Source organism: Peromyscus californicus, unplaced genomic scaffold, assembly GCF_007827085.1.
Source record: "Peromyscus californicus insignis strain IS unplaced genomic scaffold, ASM782708v3 Scaffold_18__1_contigs__length_77618521, whole genome shotgun sequence".
Lineage (NCBI taxonomy): Eukaryota > Metazoa > Chordata > Mammalia > Rodentia > Cricetidae > Peromyscus > Peromyscus californicus.
In genome coordinates, this window is record NW_026294480.1 from 60,692,834 (window position 1) to 60,718,211 (window position 25,378).

At 44.5% G+C, this 25,378-nt stretch overlaps 1 protein-coding gene across 2 annotated transcripts in view; it reads left to right on the forward strand.

Moving 5' to 3' along the window:
* Window positions 1-25,378, forward strand: part of Cmya5 (cardiomyopathy associated 5) — a 98,853-nt gene that overhangs the window by 34,347 nt on the left and 39,128 nt on the right. Inside the window, exons 2-5 of one of the 2 annotated variants that reach the window (XM_052743565.1) lie at window positions 6,127-16,048; window positions 19,398-19,493; window positions 21,727-21,960; window positions 23,572-23,594. In XM_052743565.1, the coding sequence (XP_052599525.1) occupies window positions 6,127-16,048; window positions 19,398-19,493; window positions 21,727-21,960; window positions 23,572-23,594 (10,275 nt within the window). The remainder of the gene's footprint in view (window positions 1-6,126; window positions 16,049-19,397; window positions 19,494-21,726; window positions 21,961-23,571; window positions 23,595-25,378) is intronic. The other variant, XR_008219595.1, reaches the window with a different exon arrangement.

Below are 25,378 nucleotides of genomic sequence, written 5' to 3' on the forward strand. Positions count from 1 at the left end.
TCAACAAAGTTAAAAGTATACCATAATACAAAATGAATCATTCAACCGTAATGCAATCAAACTAGGAAGTACTAATGAAAAGATGACAAGGAAATCCTCATATATTTTGAAACTGAGAAACATTTTTATGCAACATATGGAGCAAATAAATCACAAAGAATATTTTAAAACATTTTATGATTAACAATAAATGCTGCATAAAAACTTCTGCATGAAATATCTGAAGCTATAAAGTGATGTGTATAACTTTGACTTTACATGTTAGAAAATAAGAAGGTTTGGAAATTTATGATATAAGAACTTATCTTAAGTTAGAAAAAAATATTGCCAATTGAATCCAAGGATAATTGAAGAAAGAAAAAAGAGAAGACAGTCATGAGATAGAAAACATCAACAAAGCCACAATTTATTTCAAAATATTAATAAAATTCTTCCTACAGCAATGCACCACATGTGCCCACTAAACCTGCTGGGTTAGTTGTGTCCTCATTTGTTTTTATCCACAGGGATATTTTTGTCCACTTGCTCTAATACTAGAGAGATAGGATATAGTCTCTACTATAATTATACAGGGTTCTTTCAAACTTTGTACTTCTAATGTTTGGCTTATATATTTATGAAGAAAGAAAAACCCTCAGAAGATAAATGCAGAGGATGAAAAGAGTGGATGAAATTTGTGCCTTATAAATACTTAAAAGATATTGAAAGAACGAACAATTCTAACCCTTCCCCCCAAACTTAAAGTTAAAGTGGATACATTTTAAGCAAAATAAACTCCCACAGTGGTCTGAATATTCATTTACTGAATAAATTACTTATAAAAAACATTACTATGTGCGCAGTGTACATGCCAGTTATCCAAGGCAGAGACAGGAGGATAACAAGTTGGAAGTGAGTCTGAGTTATACAAAGAGACTGTTTCCAAAAACCAAAACAAGTAAATAATCAAATAAACACCTTACCATGAAAAAAAAAAAAACCAAAAACCAAACCTCCAGATCTGAAAGACTTCAAGAAATTGTCGAAGAAGAATAGTTGAAGAACAAACCGCTCCAGCGAATAATACAGGAAGGGATCATTTCCAATTTTGTTTTATGAAGCAACCTGATCTTGATACGAAATTTGAGAAAACATGTTATAAGCAAGGATATTGCAGTCCAGTATTACTCATGAAAAATGCATCATTCCTAAACATGTGGTAGAACCAAATCCAGCATTATATAAAAGGTATAACATCATATCCATATTGAGTGAAATTCAGGAGATCAAAGTTAGTTTCTGTGTATTGGTCGCTGTAATTCACATGAGCAAGATAAAAGAGAAAATATGATCATGTCTATCATCAACATAAAAACTATTTTAATAAAACTGACGTTGATTCATAATGTTTAAAGAACAGTCTTAGCAAATACAATAAAAAAAAAACCTCCTTAGTCAGATAAAGGCAGTTCTCAAAAGGAGCCTTCAGGACTCATCTCTGATATTGGTCTATTGTTTTCTTGACCTGACTCACACCTGCTGAATCTCTTTCTTGGTCAACTCTGAAGGCGCGTCTACCTCACACCCTCACCTATGTCTACATGGGAAGCTGAGAAATGATCAGAAAGTTGCTTTGCCAGAATGCAGTGGGAGAGGAACAGAGGAGACGATCTTCATAGCCAGTATCTTTAATTCCACAAGCAGATGATACCTGAATGCAAAGACTTGGGTTACCAGTGAGAAACAACCCTAGGAACATTCCTGAGCTCTCTGGGGACAATTTATCTCCTGTTAAGTCAGTTCGCTGTTCCTTTAGATGGAGTATAATATTAATTTTGGGGTTATGGCTTAATACATGGTAAGATAGTCATTCTCCGTTGCTGCTTGTGGTGGTTTGAATGAGGCCCCTATAGGCTCACAGATTTGAAGGCTTGGTCACTAGGGAGTGGCACTATTTGAAAATATTAGGAGGTGTGGCCTTGTTGGAGGAAGTGGGTCACTGGGGGTAGGCTTTGAGGTTTTGAGAGCCCAAGTCAGGCCCAGTGTCTCACCCTTCCTGCTGCCTGTGGATCTGGATGTAGAACTCTCAGCTCCTTCTCCAGCATCATGTCTGCCTGCCTGCCATTCTGCCTGCCACCATGCTTCCTGCCATGATGATAACGCACTAAAACTCTGAACCTGTAAGCCAGCCCCAATGAGATGCTTTCTTTTATAAGAGTTGCCATAGTCATGGTGTCTCTTCACAGCAATAGAACAGTGACTAAGACATTGCTGGTAATTCAACGTAGTCTCTCAGTGAGCTGTTACTTATTCATATACGCAGTCTCCACATCCTGTGGCCCTTTCCTGGAGTAAGCTCTACCATATTCATAACACCTCATTTTCTCATCCATTTCCAAATTCCCATGTCTTCTGTAAACTGGCTATAGACACAAGCATCTTTCTTTTGTGAAACCTCCCCTTTTGTCCTCATTGGACCTTTCCTTTCTCTCCTAATACTATTTATCACACTGTAGTAGATTTCAATTTCTTGAGGATGGTCTCAGGCTGGAAATGTTGGTCTGTGGTAGCTTCCTTGTCTAGCATGCACAGAGCCCTGGGTTTGACCTCTACAATTAGTGAGGGAAGGACCTATGTCTTTATATTTATATTTCTTACTATCTAAACTTAATAAAAGTTTATTAAGTGTAGAAATAATTAGTAAATGAATACACGCATGGTTGATTAGGTGACTCTATCTCGGCAGGGTTCTGTTTTCTTATTGCTACCTTTCGGGTGCTCTGTTCAGCACTCCTGAACTCATTCTAGCTGGTAATGAAACCGCCTCTGCTTGAGTACACTGAATTTACAATCGATAATGGACTCTAAATTGAATTTCTAATTGCTTTTATAATGCGACTACACTCACAGGCAATCCCAACACTGACTCCCAAACCTGTGGCATAACTTTCATTTCGAATTCCATCCTATTTCTGTGGAGTGACATGTTAGAGAAAGAACAGCATGAGTTGAGCATTTTGAAGAATAACCTCAATTAAATATGGAAAAGAGCCTGGAAAGAAAATAAGATTCAGTCTAGGACCAAAATTAATTCCCAATGAAGTTTAATGGTTTGATACCAAAACAAGTAAAGGGGAGCAGAGATGCCAGGAAAATGGGAAAATGAATTCTTCCCACTTCTTTCCAGGCTTTTCCTCCAAAGGAATCTGCAAAACTTACTGTTATTTAAAGCAGGCTGGCGCATGGGAGGAGGCTAATGTCCCAATGTGCTAGGCACTGAGGTGGTAAGAGCTCAGCACATCCGGGCCCTCTGCAACAGACACCTGGGGGTGCTGAAGTTTAGCAAGGGGGGTTGAACACACCCGTGGGCATTTTCAGTCCTGTTCCTCAGCAGAGTCCAGCACATCCGGAGAGGGCCAGAGCCAGCAAGACTCTGCGTGAGTCTCAGCGATAGGTCAGTTCAGGCAAGTACTTCACAACTCTGTGTGCAAACTGGAGCTGCCCAGAGTTGTATAGCAAAAGTATAGCAATGGCCAGATGTTGTCCTAACAGGAAAACCAGGGTCTGTGCAGAGGCGTGGGTGGTGGTGGTATTTTCTTAAGGCTCCCTACAGGTGTTTCTGAAGTACTCCTGAGTCTAGAGCCAGTCACAGAAGCAGAGACTATAATGATTTTTTTTAAAAAGTCAATAAGGGGCCTAAACTTGTTATGTATGTCTTTTGTTTAAAAAGTGCTTACCTTTAACATTTACACTTAACGGTTGTATAGTTTTGTTTCTTTGGATGTAGACGAGTACAACAGGCCAATTAGCATTTTGGAATTATCTCAAATTATAGCTACATTCCTAGGAGAAGCGACTCCTGGAGTCTTAATCTCCAGCTTAGTGTTTACGAAGCAATGGCCAATATCCAACAAAGCTGCTTAAATCAGTCAGGAACAGTCACAGCAGAAGTCTTAAAACTAAGCCTTGCTGGGTAGACAGAATTTAGACGTGCACAAGAGGTTGGGTATGGAGGACGAGAAACATTCCAAAGGAGGAACAGCAAAGCAAAGGAGCGGAAGATGGCCACAGAGCCTGATGCTGGGTGTGACGGCCGCTGCAGGGACCATCCCAGCTGTCGTCTAAGAGGGCCCACGGGAGCAGGCCACGCACACAGCCCTTCCAAACATCTGTACCACCGAAAACAGCTGTGTCCAGCTCTCTTTAGTTTCTAGGTCAAGGATTATATGGAAAACCTGACTGCAAATAGCATTTATTGAGCACCAGCTATACCTCTGTCATCTAGTGCTAGTACATGCTATGATGCTTACAGAACAATTCAATCACTACCCAGTGCATTTCTTGGAGCATGTTCCTGTAGTTAGTGTACCTCATTCACTATCTAGTAAATATTTCGTGGGAACTCAGTTATGAGAAAGAAAGTCAGAAGCCTTCTCACCATGCTTCACTTTCGTCATCTGTAGAATAAGGATAGTAATAGAATACATTATGGAGGTGTAAGGATGAGTTAATACATAAACAGAGTGCTAAGAAATCATGCCTGAGGTACAGCCTCCAGATGCAACTAAGAGGCACAGTAGATATGGGACAGGCAGCTGCTGGCATGCCACGCCATGCCATACAGTCTTCCATAAACTTTTCTTTATGGTTCTGGAAATCAAACCCACAGTACTTCACATGCGAGACAAATGCTGAGGTTTTTGTTTTTGTTGTTCTTATAGAAATATACTCCAAAATAAAGAACGAGAGCATAAACTAGTAACATGGCTTATTCATTACAAAGCATTTTATACTTTATGCAACTGCATGTGTTATGCTTTTATGCAACTGGAAGTGTATTAGGGTTTTTTTTTTCCCCCAATATCATCACAAACATGTAAGTAATTCATTGAGCTATGATGTGATGATGGCTTCAGTGACGCTAGGCAAGAGGAAGTCCCCAGCGCCACTCGAGTCTCCTAGGCCCATGGTTGTTAATGCGGTCCACAGTTAACCAAGTGCTATTCTGTGGTACATGATTGTATTTACAATAGAAGTTAATCATGTCGGGCGGTGGTGGCGCACGCCTTTAATTCCAGCACTCGGGAGGCAGAGGCGGGGAGATCTCTGAGTTCAAGACCAGCCTGGGCTAGAGAGTGAGTTTCCGGATAGCCAGGGCTACACAGAGAAACTCTGTCTTGAAAAATAAAAAAAGAAGCCGGGCGGTGGTGGCGCACGCCTTTAATCCCAGCACTCGGGAGGCAGAGCCAGGCGGATCGCTGTGAGTTCGAGGCCAGCCTGGGCTACCAAGTGAGTTCCAGGAAAGGCGCAAAGCTACACAGAGAAACCCTGTCTCAAAAAACCAAAAAAAAAAAAAAAAAAAAAAAAAAAGAAAGAAAAAGAAAAAAAGAAAAGAAAAGAAAAGTTAATCATGTACCTTCTTGTAGGAGGGAATGGGGGTGGGTTGGGAGGGGGAGGTTGGAGGGGCTAGGGAAGGGAAGAGGGGGATCTGTAATTGGTATGTAAAATGAATAAAAAATTTCTTAATAAAAAAAAGAAGTTTCATGTAAGAGGAGGCGGCGACAGGTACTTAGAAATAAAATCAGATAGGGACTGGGGAGCCTCAGAGTTTGATCTTCCTGTTTTGTAAGTATAAAGAGATTATTGAGACTTGTTTTAATGAGGAGTGTGCTAATGAAATGCTTGATAAGGCCAGCCTGGACGGACAATGGGGGTGGGGGGGCGAGGATGGGCACATAGAAGAGGCAAGCATCCACAGCCGGCCTTTTAGGAAGCAGACAGAAGAGGGCGGTCCAAAGCTGGGCTTGGCGGCAACTGTGGGAACAAAGAGCGCTGATGCAGAGTCACATGAGGGTCCTGGTGAGTCAAGGGAGCCTCGGGGACTGGGGAACGTGGGAGGACCAGGAGGGAAACCCAGCAGAGGGAAGATGCAAAAATGAACTTCAGCTGCTGAGTCATTCTGTCCTGGGCTATGTGACTGCACTGGCTCTCCTGACATTAATTTTTTAACTTTATTTTATATTGACCCCTACATTTGAGGTAGATGGGAATATTGAGTTCTCTATTTTTACCTTTACTCATTCTAATAATGAATATGAACATTATCTTATTACTGTGACATATAATTATCGATGTCATGAACTGCAGGTTGTCAGAGGAGGATGACGAGGGCAAGACCAGGCAGGAGTGCATCATCTCTGATCCCTCCTTCTCCATGGTGGCGGTCCAACGGGAAGACAGCGGAATAACCTGGGAGACCAATTCCAGCGGAGCTTCTACTCCTTGGGCTTCCGAAGAAAGTCAGACTTCTGGCGTATGTAGTTTGGAAGGGTCAGCTCTGAATTCCCCTCCAGGGAATGTTTCCTTTATTGTGGATGAAGTCAAAAAGACGCGGAAAAGAACGCATAAGTCCAAGCGTGGCTCACCATCGTTACGTCGGAAAGGCAGCAAAAAACGAAATTCTCTGGAATCGCAAGATGTTCTGGCAAACAAGGAAGATGGCCCTTTAATTTCAGAAAGCCCAGTACTCAATGCTGAGAAAGAGAAGTCACCTATGGGCACTTACGATAAAACAAGAAGGAAGAAAACAACGTCAAACACGCCTCCCATCACCGGGGCAATATACAAAGAGCACAAACCACTGGTGTTGAGGCCAGTCTACATAGGAACGGTACAATACAAAATTAAGATGTTCAATTCAGTTAAGGAAGAATTAATTCCTCTACAATTTTATGGGACATTGCCCAAAGGTTATGTAATTAAGGAAATACATTACAGGAAAGGAAAAGATGCATCCATTAGTCTAGAGCCGGATTTGAGCAATAGTGGTTCTAACATAGTTTCCCAAAGAAGTAAAGTAGTCGCCCAAAGCCCAGAAGATGACAGGGTGAGAGAGCTTGCTCCACCCTGGAGAGGTGCCCTCTCCAAAGGGCCAAAGTCCATGACCTCATTATTTAGTCATGAAGAGCAAAAGGAAGTGTATGTTGATTCCCCCTTCAATGCCATGTCTGCAACCGAGCACACATCGTCCTCTTATTCCAGAAAAGATACAGCAGACCAAGAACATCTAAGACCTCCACAGACGGTGCCACAGCAGCCAGCTGACGAATCAAAGACCCACAGAACAGAGCCACCCAGCACACCAGCAACAACGGTCCTCGAAAAAGCAGAGGAAGAATTTGAACCAGACTCACCAGGAATGGAAAGTTCAGAGAACGAGGCTTCGGTGTTCTCAGGCTCAGCTGCTGATGTCAAACAGGAAGACATGGTTTCTGTCGACCATTCCATGTCACAGGAGGCAGAGGAGTCTTTGCAGACAGGACCACTAAGACTGGCACCATCCATCCTAGAAAAGTTTGAGTCAGCCAAGGAAGAGCTAGAGCCGACTTCAATAGAAAGGACAGAACCAGCCTTTGAACACCTGACCTTGCCTGAGCCCATAGTCCACAGAGAGGAGGAGCATGCGCCTGAGCCCATAGTCCATAGAGAGGAGGAGCATGCGCCTGAGCCCATAGTCCATAGAGAGGAGGAGCATGCGCCTGAGCCTGCAGTTCATAGAGAGGAGGAGCATGCGCCTGAGCCTGCAGTTCATAGAGAGGAGGAGCATGCGCCTGAGCCCATAGTTCACAGAGAGGAGGAGCATGCGCCTGAGCCCATAGTTCATAGAGAGGAGGAGCATGCGCCTGAGCCACCTGTCTCCCGAGCCTCACAAGAACTAGAGAAGGGATTAGAGATCATGGATACCACTGAGCCCGAAGATTCTAGTCTAGAAGAAGAGATCATAGAACTTGATTACCCAGAAAGTCCGTTAGTTTCTGAGGAGCCTTTCCCATCACCTTTGTCCCCTGAAGTGCAGCACGGAGAAGAGTCCATTCTACCGTCTCAGAAGACATTCACACCTGAACATGTCTCTTTGTCTGAGGAGGAAAGAGAGGAAAGTGAGTCTGTTTCTACTGATTCTGCGTTTGCATCTGAGTATTCTGTCCCACGGGATTTGAATCGTGGACCCGAGAAGCAAGACGCTGGGGCAGTTTCTCTCTCTGATGTGAAATCCACCTCTGAACCTGCTGTATTTTCGGAGGAGGAGGATGATGGGCGTGAGGCTTATATCCCAGCCGTGGCATCTGAATCTGAGCACTCTCTCTCTCCATCCACCGTTGAGAAGACATCTGCATCCCAGTCCCCACTCTTTTCACCAGTCACACCAGACCATCTGGTCCTGTCTGGAGATCAGGCCTCAGACAGTAGGCGTCACACACCAGAGTCTGCGCCTGCTACTGAGTATTCAGGCCCAGAGCATGCTGCGCAAGAGTTGTTGGCAAGAACGGGTGACCATAAGCCCCCATTAAAGTCCCGAGATGTTTCTGAGCCCATGATTACGACAGAAGAAAAGAAAGAAGACGTGGGGCCTCACCCCCCAGTTGTGGATGCTACCTCTGAATACTCTCATTCACCATGGTTAACTGAGAAGGCTTCTGAGCGCCACTTACCACCACCCCTGGCTGCCACACTGAGACATGCAGTTGTATCAGAAGATGAGCATCTAGAAAGTGAACATTTCACGTCAGATTCAAAACTGACACCTAAATCCTCAACTCCACAAAATGTAACACAGGAATCCCCCCAAAAAACAATTGATGACATGCCCCAATTCAAACCAAAAGGCATTCCTCAGCCCGTGACCCTGTTAGAAGAAGAAAAGGGAGATGTGCGGCCGTCTTCACCGGATGTGGTGTCTGCATCTCAACACGCTGTCCCACCACACGCAGCCGAGATGCTTTCTGAATGTCAGGTCCCACTTCCTTCAGCCGCCTCATCTGAGCATGTGGTCCTACCAGACGGAGGGACCGTAGCAGGCCAGCGGTACTCACTTCCCTCCACATCTGCTTCTGAACTCTCAGTACCAACACCATCAGTAACACCAGAGTCCCAGGAGGAAGAGATTGTCCACACATCATCCCCTCTGCTTCTAAAAGGTGCCGCCTCACCCACAAATCTATCAGAGCAAGAGCAGGAAGAGGGAGACATCGGGCCCTTCTCCCCTGATTCTGCCTTTGTGTCAGAATTCTCGTTCTCACCTTATCCAACTCAGGAAATAGAGAAAAGAGAGCTGGGTCGTGATTCTCCACTGTGCTTGACATCACCATCTGAACATACTGTTTTGTCAGATGAAGACACGGAAGAGGCGGAGCTTTTTTCTCCGGATTCAGCATCACAAGTATCAATCCCACCATACAGAATTCCAGAAACAGAGCACAACGAGGCCCAGCCAGACTCGTCACTAACTACGAGGTCTGCTCCAGAATACCCCTACTTCTCAGAAGCAGATGGAGAAGAGTCAGAATCATCAGTGCTCACACCTGTTCCCGAGCATTTTGACCCAGCACAGGAGCAAAAGGCCAGGCCCTTCCCTTTCATGCCTGTATCCGAAGACCTGAGTCTGCCACCTTCAGCAAATCAAACAGGCCAAGCAGAAATTATGCCAGATGCTCCAACAATCTCAACATCTGTATCCGAATATCTCATCCTGGCCCAGCAGCAGAAAACTCAAACATCACTGGAGCCCGAGGCTGGAGGTTTGGTACCACCACCTTTAACCAGTGACCAGGAGGAGGGAGATGCTAAGGGCCGCTCAGCAGCAGCTTCGACAGTTGCTTCTTCATCTGCCCTGTCCCCAGCGGGAAAGGAAGAAGCCGAACCCATTTTGCCCACATCTCGGTCCTCACTTCCATCTGAGTCAGCCTGCGTCCTTAAGACAGACCAGGAACCCAGAGCATCACTCTCTCTAAAATCTGCCCACGAGCAGATGGCTTTGCCAAAAGTCAGAAGGGAAGAAACTGTGCCGGATTCTCAAGGAGCGGCAGCACGCGCATCACAGGATCAGACACCAGAGCCTCAGCCCCCGAATGTTCCAGGGTCTGGGATGAAATACTCAGTTTTGTCTGACTCGGCACAGGAACCAAAGGCGGATGTCAAACCCGATTTAGCTCCAACTGTGACTTCTGAACTAGAACATAGAATGTTGTCAAAGAATGAGCCTGAAGTGGCAAAACCGCGTTCACCTCCAGAGGAAACATCTATTTCTGGATGTGAGGTTTTATCTGGAGTGAAAACGGAAGGGAAGCGGGACTCCAAAATAGCCAGGGGACTTCCTGCAGCTTCGGCGGGGATGGAAAGGGAGGCTGAACATGGTCCACCCGCACCGCCAGCATGTACACCTTTGTCAGAAGAAATGCAGAAAGAAACCGAAGCCAGCTTTTCTGCCACCACGGTGCCAGTAACTAAGCTTGATTCGAACTTAACTGAGTTAGGCAGAGACGAAAGCCTGACAGATTCATCTCTCACCAGCCCCGAGGGACACCCCGGCTTAAAGCGGGTAGGGAAGAGCGAATTACGAAGAAGCTCGCCACCACTCATCACCTCCAGAGGCGAGCACTCAGTCCTCATAGGGGAAGAGAAAGAACCAATTAGAGGGCTCGCCGACAGCTCTTCGTCTGGAGGTTCAGCTTGGCCGGGAGCAGAGAAAGAAACGAAGTTAGATTCATCTCCGAGTCTGTCATCTCCATCGCAGCGTTCTACTGGGTCAAAAGTAGAAACTGAAGGCGTTAAACCTGGTTTGTCCATTTCCAAAGTGCAGGCAGATGTGTCTGGGGGAGCCAGGGCAGAAGACAAACAAGGCCTTTCATTCCCTGCAGTTCTCGATTCTGAACGCTCAGTTTCATCACAGAAAAAGAACTTGGTGTCTGTCTCAGAGATGTCAAGGCCTCAACCCAAACCTCCCGTCGACTTAGGTGGTGAGGTAAAGAAAGAAGACAGTGAGCTTCCTCCCCCACAAGTGTCACCTGCACCCAAACACACAGTTCCAAATGACAAACCTGAGGAGATAATAAGGTCTCTTGAGTCTGAAAATTTAGTGTCAGACAACTTAGCCCCAACGTTACTGGCTCTCAGGGAGGAGATAAACAGAGAAGCAGAGGAGACATCTTCTTCGGAGCCGGGGGCTTTCCTGTCAGGAAAGCAAGATCTCGTGAAGCTCCCCCTGGAGCCTGAGGAGACACACAAACAATTATCAGAAGCACCAGCTGCTGGGTCAGAACTCATTGGTGGTAGAGGTAGAAGTGAATTCTTAGGTATAGACCCATTAAAACCATTTGTAACTGAGCCAGCATCTTCTGTCTTGGAAATGGGCCCCACCAAGCTTAGGAGCAGAGGAAAAGAACAAGAGGAAAAGAGGGAATTTCCTGTGCCAGCCACATCTCCATTAGAGACTGCTTCTTCTGACCTCCCTGTAGGGCAAAGGGAGCTCGAAAAAACCCTTCACGAGGGGCAAGCTGTTAAGGTGCCTGATGTGAGCAGCTCTTTCGCAGATAAACCAGATCTGGCTAGTCAACATGTCTCAGATAGGAAAGAGAATTTGGAGCAATCCAAATCGTTTATGACAACTGAGTCTGCCGATGTTACAGGAACAAAAGAGAAGGAGACTCTCTTTTCTCCAAAGGATAACACCTGGATTCTGGAAAAGCCAGAGGACTTGGCCAATCAGCATGAAGATAGAAAACCAGGATCTCAGCAGCTGGAGTCCCCTGACAGCAATGAGCTGATGCCAGAGAAACTCAAGGCTGCTCCATTGGATACAGACCACATATCTGGAATCAGAAAGCAGGTTCTACCACAAGCTGTGGAAGAACCCCATTTGCCATTGCAAGAACAAGTATCTACCCTTCATGTACCTAGTGGCAGGATAGAAACCTCACCCGCTAAGACTTCCCTTTCTGAAGAAATAAAGATGCCTCAGGAACCACAGCCCGTGGTTCCAGCTGGAAAGGTGGAGCGAGGCAGAGCAGAGGAGAGGCAGATCAATTCTTTCACAGAGAGTGAAAATTCGATACCAGAGAAAACGAATACAGAATTTCCCAGGCCTTGCGAAGAAGAAACCCAGGAGGAAATCAAACTACCTCTTGAAAGAACTCTCCAGAAATCAGAGCCTGGCCCATCGGCGGAACAGGTAAAGGCAGAAGCTGCCCCCATTCCTGCCAGAGCAGCACGTCTCCTGGCCGAAGTTGCAGAACCCACACTGGACAATGACCAGGAAGCAAGCACAGTGCCGGTGTCTGGTGAAAAGCCACCTCAAGAACCAGAACGGGTTCCGTCAAAGGCTGTAGATGATGCCCATGAACGGAGAAAACCAGCCTCCAACGTGAAAGTGTCCATCCAAAGTAAATCTGTCCCTGCAGTCAAAGCTGATGTCACACCTCAAGCCCCAGAGACACCGGAGTTGGCACAAGGGCCATCTGAGAAGTCATCAGTGGCTGAGCAAGGCCTTCCTGCAGAGAAGGGGAAGAGAGGAATTTCATCCTTCAAATCATGGATGTCTAACTTATTGTTTGGATCAAGCACTCCAGATAATAAAGTCAGTGACAAGGAAGAAGACTTAGAAACCCAGCCAAGTCCCTCTGTAGAGAAAGCAGCCACAGCCGTAGAGCCTAAAGGTGCAGTTCCTGCTGAGGTTAATGCAGTTAAACTGGCTGAAGAACTCAAGGGTGTGTCAGTTAAATCCAGAGAAAGTCCAGACCTTAAAGAAAAACTCACATTTTTATCAAATGTGGAAGTTTTAAACCAGCCTGAATCCAACTCTGAAAATTATGGGGAGAAAGAATCTCAAGGCTATTTGGAGGGAACAGGGGTAAGCTCAGCTACGCCAGCCGGTGGCAAACATCTTGGAATTCAACCTCGTTCTCCCATGGGTGAGAAACTGGCCATGGAAGAAACCCCAAACAGTGTTCCTTCCCATGTTACCCAGAGCCAAAGACACCAGAAACCACAAATCTCTCCTCCATCTTCGTGGAGGATTTCTGCTCTTCAGGAAGAACCGAGCGGTGATCACAAAGAAACATTGATCTTGTCACCGGACGTAGTAGACAAAATGCCACAACAGCCCAAGTCAGCTCCATCCGACTTCACAAGGACGGAGGAACCCGAGAAGCCAGCACCAGTGATTTTGCCAGTAGAATCAAAAGGCGGTTTAATTGATCTTGGTGGAGACAGACTAAGAAAAGAAATGCCAAAACCCACTTCTTTGGAACACCGTGAAGAGGAAGTCAAACTCCCAACAGAGAAGGATAGCTGGGAAATTAGATCGTTTTCCCTGGCAGAGAAGAGGGAGCTGGCAGAGAAACAAGAAATCATGGCTCCCTCGGAGCTTAGGGAAAATAAGGCGGCAGGAAAGTTGCAAATGACGCCGGAATCTCGACCTTTCAAGTTGGAAGAATCAAAAGCCGCTGAGAAGCTGGAACAGCGCATCTCTCCAAGTGAAGAGCTCATGGAAAAACCCAGGGTGACTCTTGCTTTGGAGGAGAGGAAAGAAAAGGAAGAACAGGCATGGGCGTCTTCAGAAGGAAAGAAGCAGGGACGTGGACCCTACTCTCCAACTGCAGCCATGGCTGCGCCTGGAGCATCGGCTGGCTCTTTGAGTGGAGCCCAACCACCTTCATTGGTTAAACCACCACCCATTGTTGAACAACCAGAACACATATTCACAGAGGTATACCCAGAAATTAGGGAGAGAAAGGCAGCAGAAACCCAACTACATGCCCTGGAAGAGAGTAAAACTTCAGTAGAAAAAAACAAGTCTTCCCGTGTGGAGCCTCCCCATGGGGAGAAAATGGTTGGCCCTTCTTTGACTCAGGGAGGAAATCTGGAGTTGGAGAAATCAAGTGAGAATAGAGTGAGTCTCAACGAGGAAAGGGGGCAGTTCGTAATGCCAGAGTTGTCCTTTGGTGCTTTAGTGGCTGCTGCGGATGAGAGTATGCAGTCAAGATCTCTATCTAAGGATGCTGAAAGGACATCACAGCACACTCCTGATGAAACAGAGCATTTGGGAAGACCGCCCACTCAGCTGTCATCTGTAGAACCACAAACTCTTGTTTCAGGAACTTCTCTAGAACATACAGTGAAGAAACCTGAAACATGGTTGGAGAGGCCTACAGTCCACACTATCCAGACGTCTAAAGATCACTTGACCAGGATGCCGAAACAGTCTACTCTTGTTTCAAAGAGTCACTCGGAAACTGTGGAGGAGATGCACAGAAATGAACCACTCTCTTCAGCAGCAAGCAACTATACTCAGTTTATGCTTAATGCGTCAGCAATCAGTGCTGATGGAACGGCTGCTATGAGAGGCACATCTCAGGAGCTCGGACGCACCTCCGTGAAAGATGAAGAATTTGCAATAACCAGCAAGCCAGCTGGACTTTCAGAGGACCAGAAGAGTGCCTTCAGCATCATTTCTGAAGGGTGTGAGATACTGAATATCCATGCCCCTGCCTTCATCCCTTCTGTGGACCAGGAAGAAAGTGAACAAATGCAAGATAAGTTACAGTATTTGGAGGAGAAAGCCTCATTTAAAACTATAGCCCTGCATGATGAGAGTGAGGGAGTTGCCTCCCAAAAAGCACGGAAGGACAAGTTAGAAGATCCTGGTAGGAAAGGCACATCACTCACAGGAAGCGAGCCAAAGGAAACTCAGAAGACAAAAGAGGAGATAGCCACCGAGTCAGAAACAGGGAACTTCACTTTTATTCAACCCACAGTTTCTAGTGAAGAGGAGGATTATTTTGAAAAATACACTTTGATTGATTATAACCTTTCCCCAGACTCAGAAAAACAGAAATTAACTCTTGAGGGATTCCCAAAGGAAGCCATGGAAGCAACGACTTCTTTCCCAGAAAGTTCAGATGAAGGCGTCCTGGAACCCGAATATGACTTGGTAAAGTTAGATGAGAGCTTTTACGGTCCAGCAAAAGACTACAGCGAATTATCTCACACAGAGATGCAAAAGTCTTCGGTCATCCAAAAACCAGATGATGAAAATGTGTCAAAGGGTATCAGTCGAGGGGTGGATTCCAGATCACCTGGGATGCCTTTGTTTGATGTGGAGGAAGGAGTTCTATCAAGGAGTCAGATCTTTCCCACCACCGCCAAGGCTGTTAACCCTGAGCTTCTTGAGGAACCGCCTGCACTTGCGTTTTTATATAAGGATCTGTATGAAGAGGCGTTTGGGGAGAAAGAGAAAGGGGAGACAGCTTCTGAAGGTGACAGTGTGGATTCTGAGGCGTCATTTCCAAGGCGACATTCTGACACTGAGGATGGAACAGGTATGTATTTTGAGAAGTATATACTCAAAGATGACATTCTTCACGACACATCTGTAACTCAAGAGGATCAAGGCCAAGGCCCGGAAGAAAAGCCAGTTGGTGAGGATGATTCGCATCAACCGAGAGTTGCAGAAAGGGAAATTGGGAGAAAGCCTGAAACTAGTTTTTGGGAGAAGAATCTGGAAGAGCAGCACAAGGCTGTTGACAGGGAAGGAGACTCTGTAGGCCACATGGAGCTCTGTGATGGGGTAGCGGTGCAGCAGAAAGCTCCGGTTCCAGAGGAAGTCAGAGTGGTCACCCAGAAGATGAGCTACGCAGTTCCGTTTGAAGACACCAGCCGTGTTCTGGAGAGTGGAGATGAACCAAACAGCCAGGGTAGCGAAGCAGGAAATGCCAGTCCAGAGGTCCATCTGAATGTCCCAGTACAAGTGTCTTTCCCAGAGGAAGAATTTGCAGCTGGTGCCACTTACGCTCCAGAAATGCCACAAGAGGAGCTCGTCCTATCTGAGCCACATGAAGAGAGGTTCCACAATATCCCTGTACAGGATGAGTATGAGTTTGTTGACTCTCTGGCCAGTCGAGGCATCTTCCCAGAAGAACCACATTCAGAATCCACACCCGAAGATGTGTTATCTCAAGGAACAGAATCCTCCGAGCACATCAAGGAACATGAACTCATGAATGAGGAGGAGCCAAGTATGTCTGCCGAACAGAAGGAGCTGGACGGAAGGAGGACAGAAGACGACTGGACTGCCCCGGAGCCGGTTACAGAGAAGACACAGAGGGAACGGAGAAAGGCCCAGGTTGACTCTTACTGCTACACCTGCAAAAGCCCAGTCTCTGAAATGGACAAGGTGTTGGACGTTCACAAAGACCATGAGGTTTCGGCACTTGACACAGCTATCAGTGCTGTGAAGGTAAACCAGCTGAACGCACACAATTATACATGTATGTTGGGTTGCTTTCGTATTTTCTTAAAAACAACAAATATTGGATGTTCATTTTAAGCAAAATGTTCTGAAAAAAAAGTGTGAATATTTCCATAAGACTTTAGTTAAGACTATCTTATCTATTATTCTTATAGGTATATCATATGTCAGAGCATTTTTCTAGGATCTTGGGATATCAGGAAATAATATGGGGTCATTGCCACTGAGGAGTTTACTATCTCATAGCAAAGACCCTTAATGTTATAAAAAAAAAAGTAAAATGTTTTTAATCTCAATAATTATGCATTGACACACAAAATAAGTTACTTCCTGTCATCAATAATATTGTCCTTTAAATATGCATCTATCGCACTGTCCAATTCTAAGTGTTAAAAAATTCTTGAAACAGTAAGATTTTAATTTTGATTCTCATCATATCCCACCTCCCCAGGGGTGCTGTTGAGAAGCATGGAGTCTTGGAGCACCCACCTACCTGCCAATCACCTTCTATTTTCACATCTCCATCCTACATATAGCATCCAGAATGATCTTAAAGTTAACAAATAATAACAAAACTTGAGCACTTTCTCTGTGTGCCTGGCCTGGGTTGAGTTCTTGGTCTACAAAGGACATTTTAATTCTCATAGCTCCCCATCACAGTTTGCAGAAACCGGGATGGGCTCCGGGCATTAGTGGTTTGCTGAGGTCACGAGGGACGACCCTGGGACCGGTACCCAGGTTGGCCCGACATTAGAGCTTCTGTTCTTGGCTGTGGGTCCACACCCTTAGGCCCAGTGCCTTCCCGTCAGTGGTTCTCACACGACCCTTCAATGATGTTGCTGTTAAATAGTTGTCAGGATCATTTTGATTAAACAGGATTACATTTTAGAATCTGGGTATTTTTTTCCTATCAAATTAATTCCTTTCTAGTCCTCTAGGGTGAAATTTCCTTGACATTTTTCTGGTTAAAGTTTGGAGAAAGGGGCCAGGCAACCTCTGTTGTGAAATCTTACATATCAGGTGCATTAACTCCACTGAGATGTGCCCCATTAGGATTACATTTTCTTTGAAGACTGACAGCTACTGGTCCCTGTCTGCTCAGTTTTCCATACCTTTTTATTAATTGTGTTTTGTTCCTATCTGAGTTTTGCCAAAACGTGGACAATTTTAAAAGTCCAAAAGCAATACTCTGATCTCTTCAGATCGTATAAATCTTTCATTTAAAAAAATAATTCAAAAGTAGGATCATGGTGTCATCTTTAAAACAACATTTTAAAGTTTTTTTATTTTGTTCATTTGATGTTCTGTAAGGAATGTGGGAAGGAGAAAGGTGAGAACCCATGACTAAAGCCAGGAAGGCTTGCTTTTTTTTTTTTTTTTCATTAAGTTACCCATGAAAATTAAGAGTTGGAGGCAACTTACAAAAAAAAAAAAAAAAAAAAAAAAAGAAAGAAAAGTTGGGGGCTAGAAAGATGACTCAGCAGTTAAGAGCACTTGCTGCTCTTGGAGAGGACCTGTGTTCAGTTTCCTGCACCCACATGGTGGCTCACAGCCATCCATAACTCCAGTTCCAGGGAACACAATACCCTCTTCTGATCAGGCAGACATGTGTGCACATACATACATGGAGGCAAAACATTCATATGCATAAGCAAGGAACTCTTAAAAAATTTAAGAAACAGGGATCTCACAAAAGCTCTAACTGGTAGATGGACTTGCTTGCCCCTTTGAGACTGCTGGCTGCAGTTTCCTGAAGCCCCAGCTCTTCCTGCTTTGCCCATCCCCCATCATGGTGATTGTCTTTATTTATTTATCCACATCCTTGATTCACTTCTTTCCCTTGTCATGGGTTTTATTGATCCCCTGTTCTATGTCAGGAAGGATGCCAGTCATTGGGAGTGAGAAGGAAAGGAAAGACAATGAAGAGATGGACTTAGCAGTTTCTCAGCTCAGTACTGGCTTTCGGGAGTACAGGATGCTGAGAGACTAAGCTTTGGGGCGGTCAGTAGTTGGGTGGAAGAGGGAGGGCCAGGGAAGGTGTCTAAAAGCTAAAGCTTGGCTGAGCCTTGATGAGGTACAGATCGTGTTAGTCAATGGCAGAGAGGACGTTCTAGAAATGGACACTGTAGGGAAAACATATGTGAGGAGAAGCTACACAAAGATGCAGCTTGTGTCACAGGAGCCTAGGGGGTAGGGGGCGGGGCGTTAGGGATTGAGACCTACAGGGAATTAGCGGCCTCTTGAAGAGGCTTTGTCATGTGATATCATCGTCATTCTGTGGACCGCTGAAGCTCTGTTCTTCAGTTTTGTTTTTTATGTTTATCAGGCCAGAGTGCCGCTAGGCTTAGAACGATGGCTGAAGTAGGGACCGCCCTCAACCACCACTCCATAAATTTTCTACTTGGTTGCCGCTTACTGCAAACCTTTTAACCCTTTTTTGGTGTGCCGAGTGCCGAGCTGGGAGTACCCTGCTCACCCTCTCAGCTCTGCCAGGCACACTGAGGTTGTGTATGGTTATGTCAAGAAACCACTGAGGCATGGCAGGCCACTTTAGCTAGAAGGCTGTGTGTTCCTTGCTTTTCTTGGTGCTGTAAAAATGCCTGATAGAAGTGACTTAAGGAAGGAAGGAAGGGGTGCTATTTTGGTTTCAAATTCAAGGGTACAGTCTACCATGGAGAAGTCACGGTAGCAGGGGCTAGAAGCAGTGGGTCACATTGTATCTACAGTCTATCTACAGGCAATTCTAGAGCTTATCAAACTGATAATCAACACCGTAGAGTTCTACTTCAGACTATAAAATGCCAGGCACTATGAAGGTAATCATTCAAATCCAGAGTTTATTAAACAAGAATACCCATGCATACGTGTGCTCACATTCACGTAGAGGTCAGAGAAAAACCTCAAGTATTTTCTTCAGGCACTATCCACTTTTTTTTTTTTAACTTTAACAGGGTCTCTCACTTTCCTGGAACTCATTAATAGGCTAGGCTGGCCAGGCACCTGCCTGTCTCTATCTCCCCATTTCTGGATTACAAGCAGGCACCGCCATGCTCAGTTGGTTTTATGTTGGTTCTGGGGCTCAAACTCCTGTCCTTGGGCTTGCAAAGCAGGTATTTGCCAACTGAGCTACTTCTCCAGCCCCACAGAACTCGACTGTTTCTCAGACATAACTGTGTCCAATCCATTTAGGAGAAGCAGTGAAAATACCTAAAATTTGATTTGTTGGTGAGTATGGTATAGTAAAACTCTACAAATATATTAAGGAAACCAGAAACCGCTGATTGAAATGTGTCCCTCTGATGTTCTACAGTAAAGACACTTTAATTCTTCCCTTCAGGTTCAATTAGGGGAATTTCTTGAAAACCTACAAGAAAAATCCTTGAGGATTGAAGCTTTTGTTAGTGAGATTGAATCCTTTTTTAATACCATCGAGGTAAGTTAGCATACTTCTTTCTCCTCTGTCCTGCCCTATTCATTGTATCGACAGTAGACTATTTGGAACTGATTTGGTATGTGTATTATAATGTGTATGTAGTGTGTAGTATATGTGTAGCGTGTGTGTGTGTGTGTGTGTGTGTGTGTGTGTGTGTGTGTGGTGTAATATGTAGTGTGTGGTGTATAGTGTGTGTGCATGTATGTGATATGTGGTATATGTGGTGTATAGTGTATGTGTGCGGGTATAGTATGTAGTGTGTATGTGTGTGTGTGTGTGTGTATGTGTTGCAGGATATTTGTTTACACTGTATGAAGATGTGTCATTGTGATTAGTTTAATTGGCTCAACAGCCAACAGCTAGACAGGAGAGGTTAGGTGGGATTTCTAGGCAGAGAGAGGAACTCAGGGGATGAATTTAGGCATGGGGTAATTAGCCAGTGAGACATGGAGCATGAATGTGCAGCATGGGCAGAGGTAAAGAGCCATGTGGCAGAACGTAGATTAATAGACGTGGGTTGATTTAAGTTATAAGAGTTAGTGGGACAAGCCTAAGCTAAGGCCAAGCTTTCATAATTAATAATAAGTCTCTGTGTTATTATTTGGGGGCTGGTGGCCCAAATAATGTCCAACAAGAAAGACTAACTACATGTATGTGTGCGTGGCATATAGTGTTTGTGTGTGTGTGGTATAATATGTATAGTGTGTATGTATGTGTGTGTGGTGTAGAGTGTGTGTTGCGTAGTATATAGTGTATTTCTATGTGTGTGATGTATAGTGTGTGTGTGTGTGTGTGTTTGGTTTACATTGTTGGTTATCTTAATTCAAAGTGAGGGTTCTTATGGTCTCCCCTCACTGTGAGCACTGAGGTCACTTTCTGTTTAAGGATGAAGGCTTTTCCCCTAAAGACGCTCACTTCTTAGGGCCCTGGCACGCTAAGGCAGATGCTCTCTGAGAGTGAAGCCTCAGACAGTTACTAAGAGGTGTTACTGCTTCCATTTCATGGGTGAGAGACTGAGACTGATTCTTCTGCTCTGCTTTCCTGCCTCTCACTGCTTGGCCTCCAGAAGTGTTCTGGCCACTGACTTGAGTCTTCTCTTTGGGCCCATGGTGTCTCAGGGCACCACTGAATGTGCACACTTCTGGAATTTAGTTTCTGCTCCTCCACTGTGAAGAGAGTGGGTAGGAATGTTCTGTCCTTACCCAGAGGTGGCCCAGATACCTGTGGCTGTCAATCAGAAGTGAAGAGGCCTCCAGGTCACTGCAGAAACTGACTAACCAATCCCATTGGTGCATTGTAGATCAGTGAACAGCTGCTTTATTGTCCTGTTCCCCAGTCAGTCTAGTGAGGATAGCTAATTGGCAGTTGTGTCCAAATGGACAGTAAAGTTCCTTCCACTGTGGTAAAACTGCCCCTCCCAGGAGAATACTGGCACAGAGAGGTGAAAACCACACAGGCCAGGATCCTCCCCAGATGTGATTTTCCTTTCTTTCTTTTTAAATTTTGATATTTCTTTTCTTTCTTGATGGTACTCATATAGTGAATTCCATTGCAAAGCTAACTAAAGCAAAGCAGATATATAAGCTAGAAGTTTAGACCATGTTCTGAATTTTGACTCTTTGGCTGGAATGTCAGAGGTGTTGTGGAATATTAGTTGAAGATGTGTTTGTGCTGTGAAACATTTGTTTAATGATGCAAAGATATGTTGCATTCTTGTGTGTTGCATTTAACTCTGTGAAGCTGTGTTATTGTGTCTGCCTAAAACACTGGATTGGTCTAATTAAGAGCTGAATGGCCAATAGCAAGGCAGGAGAAAGGATAGGTGGGGCTGGCAGGCAGAGAGAATAAACAGAAGAAGAAGAATGTAAAATGGAGGAGCAAGAAAAGGAGAAGGAGACAGAACTCCAAGGGTCAGCCACCCTGCCACACAGCCAGCCATGGAGTAAGAAGTAAAGAAAGGTATATAGAATAGAGAAAGATAAAAGGCAAGAGGCAAAAGGTAAACAGGATAATTTAAGCTAGGAAAAGCTGCCTAGAAATAAGCCAAGCATTCATAAGAAAGAATTAGACTCCATGTGACTCTTTGGGAGCTGGGTGGCAGGCCCCCAAAGAGTAAAGAGTAAAAACAACCAACTGCACACAGGCCAGTTCTTTCAAAGGCAAAAAAGATGAGGGGCAAACAAAGGCGTCACGTCTCTGTTCATTAAGAAGCGCTCTGGCCCCGCCCCTCTAGGAGAACTGCAGCAAAAATGAGAAGCGGCTGGAAGAGCAGAATGAGGAGATGATGAGGAAGGTTTTGGCGCAGTACGATGAGAAAGCCCAGAGCTTCGAGGAAGTGAAGAAGAAGAAGATGGAGTTCCTGCACGACCAGATGGTCCACTTTCTGCAGAGCATGGACACAGCCAAGGACACCTTGGAGACCATAGTGAGAGAAGCTGAGGAGCTGGACGAGACCGTGTTCCTGGCTGTGAGTACCACAGGAAGCAGGCCCGATGCCTGGTGCCCATGTTGGCACACGTCCACTTTCAAAACTATTCCTAAATTTGTTTATAAACTGGGTACAGAGGCACTACCCTGTAACACAGCACTTGTATCAGAGGTACAAGTCCTGTTTGTTCTATACCTAAAGACTCTGTTTCAAACAACAAACAGAGCAGTGGGTGGTGATGGTGCACACTTTAATCCCAGCACCTCAGGAGGCAGAGGCAGGCAGATCTCTGTGAGAGATCCATGGAAGGAGGCTATCCTATCATCATGTTACAGAAGGTTGATTGATCACTTTCTGAGACTGGAGAGCCCCCTCACAGCCTTATTTATGCCATGCTGTTCCTCTGAGGGTCAGCCCAGTCTCCTTTTGCCTAGCATCCTCATGCTGATCCCTGTGTCTGTCCTATGAACTTTTTCATCTGAGGTGACCTCTCATATGAACCATTCCCTCTGCCCTTACCAAGTAGCTGACAGTAACATTTTGGTTCCCTTTTTGATGTATAAGGGAGATTTAATTGGGGCACCTTCCTCAAATAGGGCCAGGGATATTGTTAGAAGCAGCTTTCTCATGATATGATTCCTTAATTCAAACAAGGGACTTGTGGAGAGCAATTCTCCCTTGGATGAACCTTAGTTTGCTCCTCATAAATCCCTAGAATGATCCAGAAGATGCTGGTTCTCCATACACTCATGATTAACTAGGAGTAATACAGATGTTTTCCCAGAGGACAGATACAAGCCTAATTGTCAAATAGGAAACCTCTGTCTGTACTGAGAGTGAATTCCCCTCCCACTTCAAAGTTCCCTATCTTCCTAGAACTCCCAGTGAAGTTGGAAGATAGATTGAGGCAAAAATAGGCATTATGAAAGTTCATGATTGACCTCTGGAGACACCTCTAGCCAGGGAAAATTTAGATCAAGTGAATATGGCCATCCTCAAAGGAGAATTTAAAACCGTCACGTGGCTTTATGTTTAATTAAAGCAAAGCTTTAATATTTTTAACTTAGGACCCTCTTATGAAGTATAACATCAATAAGGCACTCTGTGCTTCACAAATAACCTTTGTTTGATGAGAATATTTCTTTCTGTCTAGGAGAACAGATTAGGAAGGGGGAAACATTTGTTTCTGCGTTTGGTGGTGATATTTATCCGTTCTAGAAAAGTTGGAGAACATTGGAAATAGAGAGAGGATATCCCTCAAAGATAACTGCTGATCCCATGATATGTAAAGCCTACATGGAACAAATATTTTATTTTTTCCCTTGCTTCACAGAATTCTAAACTATTTGTTTAGACTACAACAGCTCACTGTCTGCCTTGCCCATCAAAGAGAGCAAGGCAAACTGCAAATGAAGGCCCCTTCCTCCTCCACACAACCCTCACCTGCTCTGAGTACCACTTTCCCTGCTATTCAACCTGAAGTCCCAAAGACAAATGGCCTCAGGGATGCTTAGGGGTAAAGATTGTTTAGCATGCTTGATCTTAATGCTCCTGGTTGCTTTTACTTTCTGTTGTTAATTAGTCTCTCTCTCTCTCTCTCTCTCTCTCTCTCTCTCTCTCTCTCTCTCTTTCCTCCTCTCCCAACCCAAGTCATTTGAGGAAATCAATGAAAGGTATACGCGACATGGTGCAACATAGCAAGGCTGAGGAGAGCATGGTGGGATGCTTGGGGGTGGGGAGGCTGAGCTGCCAATTAAAAACACATCAAGGGAGCTGCTGGGTTTTCACAATTAGATGTAGTGCTTTTAAATGTTAAATGACAGCTTCAGAAGAAAATTGCATGTGCTTTGGTTAAATAACAATTATCGTAGTGTAGATTTTTAACTGCTTTCCTGAGATGTAGCCTGTGTTTTCAAGCTAATCTCAACTATCTTTCCTGCTATGGAATTAAAAAAAAAAAAGTGTTATAAATGATTAGACTTATTGGTTAAATATGAGCATTTGAAGCAATCATTCTTTGCTGCTGTGGACAATTTTAGGACCTATGTTGCCCTGACGGCATGTTCACTCATTTTCTTTTCAGAAGGTAGTTCTGCACTTAACCTTCTCTTTCGGCTCAGCTAATCGAATGAATCTTACGCTATTGATCGGGTTTTGTTTTGAATATGCTTTTAACACTCAGTCTAAGAGATTTTTTTTCATTCTTCTGAGAGGCAAAACATCAACATGATTGGAAAGCGTTGTCCATGAAGACACAGACATCAGATTTCTGTCTTCCAGGTCATCTACTGCTGCCATCCAAACACTGATCTCACCCCTTTTCCTTTTGCCTCACAGCAAGAACTTGAGATCTTTCCTGCTAGTTGAGCCCAAGGTCTTATCATGTTAGTGGCATCTTAAATGTCCTTTTCTAAGTTATAAATATTATCTTGGGCTTATTTCTACTGAAGTTTAATGGCAGAGAGTAAATAGCTGAGACTGAAATCAGAAATGTTTATCTGGGATGTATATTAAAAGGAGTTTGAATAGAAAACTTGACCTTTTTCAGATACCTGAAGCCACAGGAATGACTCTTATTTGCTTATAATATAGTACCAATATACTTTATAAGACCTATTTATGCATTAGTGTTGGTACTAGTTGGCCAGTGTTTTATAACAGTGGCTGTACTGTGAATAGTTACTTGAGGAGCGTTAAAACCGGTGGTGATAGAGCATGCCTTTAATCCCAGCGATCCAGAGGTAGAAGCAGGCAGATCTCTGAGTTCAAGGCTGGCTGAGTCTACAAAGTGAGTTCCAGGACAGCTAGAGTTACACAGAGAAACCCTGACTTGAAAAACAAGAACAAAAATAACAAAACAAAACCAAACCAAACCTGCTGGTGCTGTCTGATTCATATGCCCTCACATTGGGGCTTCGTTGGTTTGAAGTGTGGTCTGGGCATTTTCAAAGCTTCCTGGGTGATTGTGATGGACAGGCAGGCTTGAGAACCTCTGGGTGAAAGTCTCAGTCTGTCCTCAGGCCCAGCGGAGGGGCCTGACATTGCTTGAATCCTCTGGATGACACGTATGTCCCAGACCCTGGAGCCCACCCCCACCCCTTGAGGATTTGTAGGCTAGTGTGAGGCCCCTTACCAGCTCCCATGGATGAGTTTTAGAAACTCATACCCAAGCAGTGATCCACATTTTTTTTTTAACTTAAAGATCAGTAATGTAATTATTGGTTTTTAAGTTTAAAAATATGTGGATTTATAGTGCCATTTCATATACACTGGACAATAGAGATGCATATTTAATTATTTTTATCCCATCTACATGTGTAAGATAATGATCAGGAAGAAAATTTGGTGGATGAAAATTTATAAATGCTTTTACTTTAAAGATGCTGAAGGATGGTTTTACTTTTCTAAATACTTGATTACTGCTAATATGAATAGATGGCCATTGCATTCTAAACAC